This window comes from Heteronotia binoei, chromosome 14 (assembly GCF_032191835.1).
Source record: "Heteronotia binoei isolate CCM8104 ecotype False Entrance Well chromosome 14, APGP_CSIRO_Hbin_v1, whole genome shotgun sequence".
In the NCBI taxonomy this organism is placed as follows: domain Eukaryota; kingdom Metazoa; phylum Chordata; class Lepidosauria; order Squamata; family Gekkonidae; genus Heteronotia; species Heteronotia binoei.
The window spans coordinates 19,231,355-19,243,733 of record NC_083236.1 but is presented as its reverse complement, the minus strand read 5'-3'; the positions used below and the strand labels follow the sequence as shown (position 1 = coordinate 19,243,733).

Genomic DNA, 12,379 nt, shown 5'->3' with positions numbered 1-12,379 from the left:
GTTCAGTTAACTCCCAAGCACGATCACTTCCACAATGTCAAGCATCGGTATTTCGAATAACCAAGCTTTTGTTTAATTCAAAGACTCCTTTTATAGATAATCCAATTCTTTCTCCAAGGAACGATACCTTGGAAGCGATACAGTTTCACACAGCATGGAATCTTAAAGGCTACTTCAAAGGCACAATAGTAGATAGCTTCAAAAGCATAACATACAGATGTGATTTGCAGAGAAGGTTTAAAGGGTACTATCAACTATTCATTTGGTCACTACAACATCTAGTTCCCACACATTCTTGGCTTACTGATAAGACGTATGGATGGGAACTGGTGGGAGAGGCAATCTACTTGCAAAGACAAGGTTACTTGCATATTCTGAATCCTTTAGAATTACTAGGTAGGAGGGGAGAAGCTTTGAAGAGCAGTCTTAAGCAGAAAGGAGTAGGGGAAAAAGAGGGTTCAATAATACATATTAATTCAATAACCAGAAATATCATGCTTGACACCAAGCCAGCCAGAATTGCATTCCTGTGCACTCCTGCTCAAACAACCCCCCTCCCCCAGTTTTAATTAAATGTATTTCCAGCTAACTATAGCTGAGAGATTGAATTCTGGTCAGCTGATAGGGGTATTTGACCACTAAGCACCCAGTGTTTCTAAAAAGCACCCTTGTTATTTATCTCAGTCTTAGGATTTATCCTAGGTCTTAGGATTTATCTCGGTCTTAGGATTTCTAAAAGACTAGATCAAGGGTGGCCAGACTGTGGCTCAGGAGCCACATGTGACTCTTTCACACATTGTGCGGCTCTTGAAACCCCCACTTCCTCATCGGCTGGCTTGGAGAAGGCATTTCTCTCTTTAAATCGCTTCACCAAGCCAAGTTAAAGTCGCTTTCTTTCTACCTTTCCCTCCCCCATATATTTTCCTCCCTCCCTACTACATCTGATGTTCATGTCTTGTGGCTCTCAGACATCTTATGTTTATTCTATATGACTCTTACATTAAGCAAGTTTGGCTACCCCTGGACTAGATTCTTATGCGTGAATGGGAAAAACACCAGCTTAGTGCAAATGATATGCCAGGCCAACCTAGCTGCTTCAGTTGTAGGAGAATACACCTAGGGATCATTTTAGTGGGTAGAGATCAAGACTGTGCACTTACACAGGGATGGAGTGGGGCCATTTCTAAGATTCTCTCCCTTCCCCGCCCCCCCATGCCAGCTCCATCCCCAAATCTCAAGGAGTTTCCCAACATGGATTCGGCAACCCTACTCCTCTATCCCCCACTCCATATGCTCTGATTCGTATTCTCTGCATTTTTATGGTTGCATTTCAGGGTTGTTAGCATTAGTGGGTATGAAAAAATACCTTGTTTCTTTGAAGATCTGAACTGAGCAAAACCTTCATTTTGCATTTTTAAAAGTTTTTGTCTCTGGGCCCAGAAAAGGCAAGAAGAGCAAAGTCAATCCAATTGCTTTTCTGGTCTCACCTCAGCCACCTTTTCAGAAATGCTAATAGGTCTACCTAGAGACTACGGGATGGTCCAGTCCCCCTCCACCCCCAGGCAAGAACAGAGATTTGGAGGCATTAGCTACCTGAAAGCCTTCTGGAAGAAACTCTTGGAGACTTCAGGAAAAGCTTGTTTGACCCAGCCTGATCTGGTCAGTGGGTGGAGAAAGAGAGATGATAAAATTCCTGGGAGCAAGGAGAAAAGTCTGTTTTGTGCTGATTCCATCGAGGCAGGCAGAACTCTTACCTGAGGTCAGTGCTAGGTGGCCATTGCCATGTACTGTCCTGCGCACTTGAAAGAGTCTTGAAGGTAACTGAAACCCTGTAGAATGATTGTAACTTTTGAAGCTAAGGAGCCTTCCTTGTATTTAACATTTGATAGGGCATGTATACAGGGAGGGACAGAGGAATTGAGTTTTACCTTTTTCTTTTTAATCCCTTGTTCAGCCTGGTGCTGTGCTACAGGAATGCTTGTGAACATTTTTCTTTTTAATATATGGTTTATAACTCTTAATCTTGGTAGTGGTTCTCTGTGCCAAATCGTCTTGGACATGCTATTTCTAGAGGAGCACTAGGAGTAAGGAGAGGGCCGTCAGTTAACCAATGGCTGTTCCCCCAGTGATGTACAAGGCCGTAAGCTGTCCTCGTGGTAACCAAGCACTGAGCAGCTGGAGACACAGGCAAGGCCTCAGAACTTGGAAGGGAAGCTGAGAATCTTTTTGTGTGTGTATTTTTGCATTTGAGTGTGTGTGCAAGCACACCTGGAAGTCATGGCTTATTTCTGGTGACCCTTACTGGGGAATGGAGGACATTCTGAGAAGTGGCTTGATACAGCCTGCCTCTGCCTCCTGACACTGGTATTCCAAGGCAGTCGCGCTGCTTCGCTTCCAAGATTGGGCTTGCCTGGGCTATCCAGGTCAGGGCAGAAGTTGGGAGTCTTGATCCTCCCAGTGGGCAATTCCTCCAAAGGTCAGGTGGCAGTGGCAGTTGAACAGAGAGAGCAAAACACCTCCTGTTGTTGGGAAAACCTTGGCGGGAAGGTGGAACAAGGGCCTGCCGGTCAGAGCTGGACCATTCCACCAAAGCAGGGGGGAAACTTGATAAAATTACAGAATGAAGCTGTAAACACAGAGCAGACCTGTTTGTACTCTTTGTATGCTGAGGCTCATAATGTCTCTGTTCTCAGTGAGACAGGACCACAAACCATGCAAACTCTCTAAGGCAGGCTTGTCTCCTAACATGTGCTTGTAATTTTGCATGGATTCCAGTATTAGTTACAGCAGAACCTGGATTATAGAAAAATGCTCGCTTTCCCTAGCAAGAATATGACTTTCAGACTTTTCAAGAGAAATGATGGATTCTGAATGAATGTTGGATAACTGAAAAATGTATAGATTAGTACATGTATTGTTTTTGTACTAATTTTGCTTTGCACATTCAGAATACCAATCTGGATTTCCTTGGTATTAAAATCTTCTCTTAAATCTTACTTTATTTCCACCCATGAGCCAATACTATCCGATTGATAGTGATTGAATTATATACTTCCTGTCAGTAGTCATATGGACATATGAAGCTGCCTTATACTGAATCTGTCCCTTGGTCCATCAAAGTCAGTATTGTCTACTCAGACTGGCAGCGGCTCTCCAGGGTCTCAAGTTGAGGTTTTTCACACCTATTTGCCTGGGCCCTTTTTTTTTTTTTGGAGATGCCAGGGATTGAACCTTGGACCGTCTGCTTCCCAAGCAGATGCTCTACCACTGAGCCACCGTCCCTCCCCAGTTAGTCCTTGCTAACTGTTGCTCTAATATTTGAATTAATGCTTTGTTACAGGTGTATGGCTTGGTAAAAGCAGAGGATGAGCTTCATAGTAGGAATTCAGTTCAAGAAGACTAGTACTGTATTGGTGATACAGTGAATGTGCCATTGCATCCAGCCTCTGCTGTTCCAGCTTCGGATGTAACTTTTTGCAGAATCTTTAAGAGCAAGATCAGAGAGAAACAACAGGTATCATCAGATGTTTCTTAATTTTTTCATTTTGGTATTTTTTTTCTGGGGTCTGTAATAAAAATGTTGAGGTGAATGGGGAACAATAACACTTCTTAATCATAAGCACTATTAAATGGGGCTGCATCTGTGTGTATGTATGTCTTATGTTCTGCTTGAAAGTTTTCTAGGGAACTTGGTCACTTTCTATACTAGGAAGCCCACAGAGACAGAATTTTGGTTAGAATTGGGGAGAGGTGTGCTTCAGTATAAATTTCAGTTTAAAGATAGGTTTACAACCCCCGTGGCACAGGGTGGTAAAGCTGCAGTACTGCGGTCGGAGCCCTCTGCTCACGACCTGAGTTTGATCCTAGAGGAAGCTGGTTCAGGTAGCCGGCTTGAGGCTGACTCAGCCTTCCATCCTTCCGAGGTCGGTGAAATGAGTACCCAGCTTGCTGGGGGGAAAGTGTAGATGACTGGGGGAGGCAATGGCAAACCACCCCATAAAAAGTCTGCCATGAAAACGTTGTGAAAGCAACGTCACCCCAGAGTTGAAAACAACTGGTATTTGCACAGGGGACTACTTTTACCTTTATGCAACCCCCACAGAGGCCTGTGGTGCAACTTTGTAGTGTTAGTTTCTTGAAAATTCAGAGGCCAGAATTCTTATGTAAGTAATACTTCTAGAAAATTCCAGTCACCTTGTCTGCACTCACCACAAGGACAGCTAAATACTCTTTTATAAACTGTGCTCTCTGGACGACAGATAATAACTGCATTCTGTGTGTCACTGATCCCTGTCAATAGAGTTGCAGAACTAGAGTATTTTGTGATCTTGACCAATAAGTGCGATGGGCCATGATGAATTGCAATTTCTGGGGTTTCTGTCTTATTTCAGGAACACCACCAGCCGAGCCTCGTTTTAGAATAGCGAAAGGAAGCTCTGTTCTAACCCTTCACATGGGCTGAGAAAACAACATAGGGGGAAGTGTGAGGCCTTTTCCCTTTGCACTGTGGTTTCAGGCTGTATCAGGCACCTGGCATATGGGAATTGAGGGAAGGGAAGAAATCAGACACTGCCTCTAAACTGTAACATATGAGTGAGTTATTAAGATCAAAAAGAGAGAGAACGCATGAAACTTGTTGGGCATGCCTTTGCCACACCTAAAGTCACTCTCAGGATTCCAGGTATTGTTTTTATTACTACCAGGAGTATCACAACTGAGGTCTTATTGGATTTGCTCCTGCTTGTTCTGTAATAGGTGGTAGTAATATTTTCAGCAACAGGGGAACCAAGAACCACTCATGACAAAGCAATAAAGTGAAAAATCGCTTGCCAGTTTGACTTTTTTCATATTAGCAATTAATCCAGGAGATTGTTTAAAAATTGAGAATGTTCCTACTCTGACCTCTTGCATAGCACTACACTAGCTTATAACACCTGTCACAAATCTAGTCCGTGCCTTGAACTGGTTTGCAGGGTGTTAATCTGCAGCCTCTCGTGTTTCCTGGCGTCTTCCCAGCTAGAGGCAAGCCTGACCTTTGGGATCTGTTCATCTGTTACCAGTCCCAGCATAGAGATTCCCAAGGCTGCAGCCAAATATGTTTATCTCTGTGGCAACATGGACTTAGACATTCAAAACAAAAAAAATATCCTCACCACTCGCCATTGGTTCGCACAGCAGTGTGCGAGATACATTGCAGTGCAGGAAACAGCTTCTGTTTGCAGCCTTCTGAAATGCAGAATTTCTTGACTGTGTTTCCTGAATATTATCAGTTAACCAGAAACAGCCTAATTAAAATAAATATTAATGAATGAATATGCAGAATTAATGAATTAAAGTAAATATTAATGAATGAATATGCAGAATGAGGATGACTGAAGCAGTCTCTTGAACACCTATGTATGATACCTTTATATCCAGTTAAGTAGCAACAAGGGGAGCGTGCGTATAAAGGAGATCAAGGCAATGCATTTTTGGTTACAAGGGTTTTGTGCCGAGTGTGCTGAAATGACACCTAGAAACATGTAAAATGTACTGGCATGGAGAAGACGTTTTAATTGGCTCACTCGCAGTGTTTGGAGGCTGCTTTAAAACTGTTTTTCCTGATAGGTCAAAGGCTGCCATACATGTATTTCAAGACTAGCCTTCAGCTGGTAACCTGCTTGGGCAAGGACAAAGCACAACTGATATGTTAATGGTGAGTAGCCAACAAGAAAATAGTTTTCTAAATGAGGGCAAAAAGTTTCTTATCAGTGGATTCCTGGCTAAATTTTGCCACTATGTAGAATGGGTGTGGTCTAATTATGTGTAAAGGAAAAGACAGTGGCTTCAGAAATATCTGGCCCAATGAAGAGTTTATTTTTTAAATCCACATCTTATGTTTCTCCCTGATCAGAGCCCATGGTGGTCTTTTGCATCATTTTCCCTTCCTCCACTTTATGTTAACAGAGCCAGTTTGGTGTAGTGGTTAAGTGCGCGAACTCATATCTGGGAGAACCGGGTTTGATTCCCCACTCCTCCACTCGCAGCTGCTGGAATGGCCTCGGATCAGCCATAGCTCTGGCAGAGGTTGTCCTCGAAAGGGCAGCTGCTGCAAGAGCTCTCTCAGCCCCACCCACCTCACAGGGTGTCTGTTGGCGGGTGGGGGGGGAAGGTAAGGGAGATTGTAAGCTGCTCTGAGATTCAGAGTGTAGGGCAGGATATAAATCCAATATCATCATCTTCTAACAATAACCTTATAAGGTAGGTTAGGCTGAGAGATTGTGTCATTTTGGTTGGTCCAAATTAAAAAAAAAAATGATTATGTGGATTTTGGTTTTAGTTGTGAACCAATATGGCTGGTTACAAGTTGTTTTGGAAACAAAATAATGACAAAGCCAGCCGCTGTCCAGCCAGGGTGATGGCGACAGTGTTCACAGAGCTTTGCCACAGCACACACATTGCCAGTGGCCATTCCACAGCAGGGAAAAACTAACAAACACTTCTCCATGAGGCTGAGGTTTCATAGCAAGTATGCCGGAGCCCCTAATAACCCCAGTAATACCCACCAATTAGGAAAAGGCACCCTGCTAAATCCCTGTGATATGCTAATTCTCTGAAGCACTGTTCTCCGTGGAAGACTTTACCTTTGGAATTACTGCCTGCACCCAGCTGTTGAGAAATTTTGGACATTTGATTTGTTTCTAAGTGACTTTGGGTGAGGGTTGAACGTTCCTTATACACATTGTGATATTGAAGTATTTATTGAAGTAAATGATTTGTATATAAATTTAGGAGGCTGTTTTTCACGGAGGCTTTTTGTAACCTTGTTTCCCTGCTCCATTATCCATGTTGCTCTTTGTTGGTTGCAAAATCTCTGCGAGTGGCATATGGGCACAGCCAACCACTGCCTGCCAAGGCAGCCATGCCCCCCTGATGGTACACCAACCGCAGGTGGAGACAGGAAGGAAATACTGGCAGACACTGCAACCGCCCCACAGAGGCCTATGGTGCAAGGAGGAGGAGGTCTTGCAGTTAATGTACTCCAGGGAGCCAAGTACATTTGGCCATCTCTTCCATGCAGCAGGGTGGGGTGGCTGCCGGTCTCTTTGCACTGCAGTTTTGTGCTTCCTGTGTGGTGTAGTGGTTAGAGTGTCACAATAGAAGAAGAAGAAGATATTGGATTTATATCCCGCCCTCCACTCCGAAGAGTCTCAGAGCGGCTCGCAATCTCCTTTACCTTCCTCCCCCACAACAGACACCCTGTGAGGTAGATGAAGATATTGGATTTATATCCCGCCCTCCACTCCGAAGAGTCTCAGAGCGGCTCGCAATCTCCTTTACCTTCCTCCCCCACAACAGACACCCTGTGAGGTAGATGAAGATATTGGATTTATATCCCGCCCTCCACTCCGAAGAGTCTCAGAGCGGCTCACAATCTCCTTTACCTTCCTCCCCCACAACAGACACCCTGTGAGGTAGATGAAGATATTGGATTTATATCCCGCCCTCCACTCCGAAGAGTCTCAGAGCGGCTCACAATCTCCTTTACCTCCCTCCCCCACAACAGACACCCTGTGAGGTAGATGAAGATATTGGATTTATATCCTGCCCTCCACTCCGAAGAGTCTCAGAGCGGCTCACAAACTCCTTTACCTTCCTCCCCCACAGCAGACACCCTGTGAGGTAGATGAAGATATTGGATTTATATCCTGCCCTCCACTCCGAAGAGTCTCAGAGCGGCTCACAATCTCCTTTACCTTCCTCCCCCACAACAGACACCCTGTGAGGTAGATGAAGATATTGGATTTATATCCTGCCCTCCACTCCGAAGAGTCTCAGAGCGGCTCACAATCTCCTTTCCCTTCCTCCCCCACAACAGACACCCTGTGAGGTGGGTGGGGCTGGAGAGGGCTCTCACAGCAGCTGCCCTTTCAAGCACAACCTCTGCCAGAGCTATGGCTGACCCAAGGCCATGCTAGCAGGTGTAAGTGGAGGAGTGGGGAATCAAACCCGGTTCTCCCAGATAAGAGTCCGCACACTTAACCACTACACCAAACTGGCTCCAATAGGATTTGGAAGACCAGGTTTGAATCCCCACTCTGCCATGGAAGCTTGCTGAGTGACCTTGGACCAGGCACACCACCCACACACATTTGTCCTAACCTATCTCACAGGGTTGTTGTGAGGATACAGTGGAGGAGGGGAGCATGATGTAAGTTGCTTTGGGTACCCGTTGAAGAAAAAAAAAGTGGGGTACAAATGGATATGTCCCCCAGCTGCAGAGGAATGGGTGTTCTGGGAAGGTGTTGTGCTGACAGCCTGGTCCCCCCCCCCCCTTTCCCCTGGTTCCCTTGTCACCACAGGCAGAAATCCAAGCAACACTCTCCTGGGCTTATACCCCATTGCACGGCAAATGGCATTTTGCTGATAGAACTGCCTCGGGTTGCCACCATATGCACAAACCTTTAGCCTTACCCGGAGGGGTCTGCACTGTTGGGGCAGACTCCCAGCCTGAGGCAGCTGGGCCCCTCCCCTAGCCTTTGGCAGCATGCGGTCATCCCTTAGGCCTGTGTCTCCAAAGATGAGGCACCTGTAAGAACTCTGAACTGAGGCATGTTAATAATGCCACTGCAGTAATTGCTCTCTCCCTTGGGTGTTTGCACAGAACATTGAGCCCTGTCTGTGCATTTCCACTGTTGTGGTGCAACACTGTGATTTCCAAGTGTACTTGCCACAGGCCTAGGAGACAGAACCCCAGGCAGCACACCCTCTCATCTGAGCTGTGGCCATCCTTTCAAGAGTTCATGTAATGCTTGGGGAGCTGTGATTGGGTGCAATGGAGGGTGTGCTAAGATGGGGGCCATGGACTGGTGCCTAGATTTTTTCCCTTTGCATGGGCATCTTTGAACTGCACCACCTGTTTTGCCAGTGTAACTTTACACACATTTTGGGGTGTGTTCCCTGGCTCAGGAAGCTGTCCAGCTCCACCCTTGGCTTATCTTCTGTAGCTGTGCCAAAATACCTCCAGCACCCAACTGTGGTAGCTGCCTACCAGCATGTCTTTGCTGTTTAGCCAGAAGATGGGACAGTATGCCTCCTGAAATACACTGGTGCAACACTTAGTTTGGGGCTGAAGATTACCCTGTAAGGGTTAATTTGCCCCCATCTTAGCACTGTTGGGGGATACTGGGACCTAAGAAAAGAGGAACGCATTTATCACCATTTTGATTTATTCTTTCCTCAGTAGTAGACGTTTTTACTTGCTATTGTGTTTTGGATTTCTATATTCAGTAGTTCTAGTTAAAGTTAGTATTTTTTTTAATGAAATTTGTGGCTGATAGTGGTCATCTTGCCCCATGAAAGCTAGACGGCTGTTTGCTAAGGCCCATGCTGCCCCTTGAAATGATTAAGGAGGCTGGCCTTACAAGACTTGCCCCTGTGCTCTTGATAAATTGGAGCTGTCAACTGGGGAAATTCCCGTGGCCATTAACTGCGTGAAGATAGTTGAAGAGAGGATTTTGGCTGGCAGGAGGAGTAAAGTCTGTAGTGTTCTATCTTTGCTGCTGCTGGCAGTGATTATTATTTACTTATTGGTTTGGTTCTAGGTTGCCTTTCCCTGCTAGCGTTAAAGGATGGTGTTTCAGGTGTTATTGGTGGGATAGAGCTGGAGAGGGGAGCTCATCATTTGGGTTTAGGAACTTGAGACCTGGGCTAGCTGAACAAATTCCTCATCTCCTGGAGTCACCTACAGGGGCCTGTTCAGCCACAGCAGGAGGCAACACTGCCTGGCCTTCCCATCTAAAAGTGTGGCAGCAACTTCCGTAGTCTGTCACTATCATGCCAAGATGGTAAACAGAGGACCTTATTTGTCGCCTAGTCAGATATGGAGATCTCACTTCTTAGATTGGATGCATACATGTTGGGCAGTGGGAGGGGAACGCTAAAAGGTGCTTTTGTGCAGCAGAAAAAAGATGCCTGACTTTGACAGTGCTGATCCTGAACATATGAACATATGAAGCTGCCTTATACTGAATCAGACCTTTGGTCCATCAAGTCAGTATTGTCTTCTCAGACTGGCAGCGGCTCTCCAGGGTCTCAAGCGGAAGTTTTTCACGCCTATTTGCCTGGACCCTTTTTTGGAGATGCCAGGGATTGAACCTGGGACCTTCTGCTTCCCAAGCAGATGCTCTACCACTGAGCCACCGTCCCTCCTGGGTGTGTATGCAGGCAGGAGGGTGCCTTAGGATGCTGTTTTACCTTCAAAATAGGGGACTGGAATTTTAAGGCAGCTTGTCTTGGCAATATCCTTGCATATGATGACATACGGCATATAATGAAAGCCAGTTTGGTGTAGTGGTTAAGTGCACGGACTCTTATCTGGGAGAAGCGGGTTTGATTCCCCAATCCTCCACTTGCGGCTGCTGGAATGACCTTGGGTTAGCCGTAGCTATTGCAGGAGTTGTCCTTGAAAGGGCAGCTGCTGTGAGAGCCCTCTCAGCCTCACCCACCTCACAGGGTGTCTGTTGTGGGGGGAGAAGATATAGGAGATTGTAAGCCGCTCTGAGTCTCTGATTCAGAGAGAAGGGTGGAGTATAAATCTGCAGTCGTCTTCTTCTTCTTCCAGTATGTAGAACTGTAGAATACCAGGTTGTATAGATTGGAGTCACTGCAACTGGAACTTTGTATCAGTTAACTGTCTTTGTTTTTGTAATAGGAAGTCATTTTCACAACCACATCAGTCTATTACAGGGGTCCCCATCATGGTGCCCATGAGCTGAGAGGCACCTGCTATACCTTTTCCAGTGTCCACCATGTCTAAAACCACCCCCACCCCCTCAAAAAAAATCTCATTTAAGAGAACACTTACGTAACTTGAGAGAGATCAAGCACACAGCAGTGTGTCTCAACCCTACAAGATCCAACAGGTCTTGCCAGTACCCAGCTTGTCTGAGGGACACTTACCCTTGGAAATGGCACATTTTGGAAATTCACAACACACATTCATCTATCTTGGTGATCCCATTATAATATAAAAGCCCGGTTGTTGTGCAGATCAAAATGAAACAGGTGGAGAGAGGCTGTGACACTATGACCTTTACTGTAGTAGAAGACAGAGCTTTTTTTGTAGCAGGAACCTCCTTTGCATGTTAGGCCACACACCCTGATGTCGCCAATCCTCCTGGAGCTTACGGTAGCCCTGTAAGCTCTTAGAGGATTGGCTACATCAGGGGTGTATAGCCTAATATGCAAAAGAGTTCCTGCTACAAAAAAAAAAGCCCAAGTAGAAGACATTTTGACAGTGGATTCTTTTTCACTGTAGTAATCCTTTTCTGTTCTCTTTCAGAGTGAGAAGGCTTTGGGGCATTCTTATGAATCAGTCAAGTAGCAGCTCAAAGGTATGGCATCAAGATCCAAAATACTGCCGAAGCATCGATTTATTAATCCCTGTTCTAGTGCTTGCAAAAGCTAGTGACAATCCAATAATCAGTGGTTGTAGTTAGGCTATTTTAAACCCTGGGACAATGGTCTTATGGAGACTCCCCTTAGATGGTAATATATACTTTAAATATGAAGCTACCACCTGGTTTTTGGGTCCCACTGTTAAGTTTATGAGCTTGGCTGCTGGACTTCTTTCTGAAACTCCTGCCCTTATCATAGACATCATTACCAACAATACATAACACCTGGAAGTAGAGGGTAAATAATCTTACATGTGCTAAGGCAGGCTCTCTCACAAACTTGCAGGCCTCTTTCTTGTGGCCCTTCCCAATCAAGCAACTACCATCACAGGTAGAGAGTCCCTTGCACATCTATGGATCTACCTCCAGTTCTGTCGTGTGAGGATTTGGAGACTAAGGTATCTATACGGACATTGGATGATGAATCTTTCATGCTCACCCGTTAAACCACATGGAAGGAATTTGTATTTAAACAAAGGAGCAAGTTTTCCTGAACTTCCTTCTTCCCAAAGTAGTGTGGATTGGTGGGACTTCTCCCCCAGGAGGCACTCAGTCCCAGATTTTAGCTGTGTTGGGTCAGACCAGTGATCAGTTTAGTCCAGCATCCTGTTTAGTCCAATTTAGTTCAGCATGTTGTTTCAATCACTAGCCAGACAGTTAACTGTAGAAAGTCTACAAGAAGAGAAGCCAAAATTTTCCCTTAATGTTTTTTTGTAACAAGGGGATTCAGGGAGTTACTGCCACTGAACATGGAGGTTCCAGTTAGTCATCATGGTTAATAGCAGGCACTTTTTTTTTTTGTAGCAAGAACTCCTTTGTAGCCTCTTTAGTAGCAGGAACTCCCTCTTACGTAGCCAATCCTCCAAGAGCTTACAGGGCTCTTATTACAGGGCCTACTGTGAGCCCCAGGAAGATTGGCTACATCAGGGGTGTGTGGCCTA

At 45.4% G+C, this 12,379-nt stretch overlaps 1 protein-coding gene across 2 annotated transcripts in view; it reads left to right on the top strand.

Annotated features, from left to right (window-relative positions):
* Positions 1-12,379, top strand: part of LOC132582150 (uncharacterized) — a 67,677-nt gene that overhangs the window by 29,281 nt on the left and 26,017 nt on the right. Inside the window, exons 2-4 of one of the 2 annotated variants that reach the window (XM_060253625.1) lie at positions 3,341-3,514; positions 5,608-5,695; positions 11,324-11,375. In XM_060253625.1, the coding sequence (XP_060109608.1) occupies positions 11,349-11,375 (27 nt within the window). In that variant the 5' untranslated portion in view covers positions 3,341-3,514; positions 5,608-5,695; positions 11,324-11,348. The remainder of the gene's footprint in view (positions 1-3,340; positions 3,515-5,607; positions 5,696-11,323; positions 11,376-12,379) is intronic. The other variant, XM_060253626.1, reaches the window with a different exon arrangement.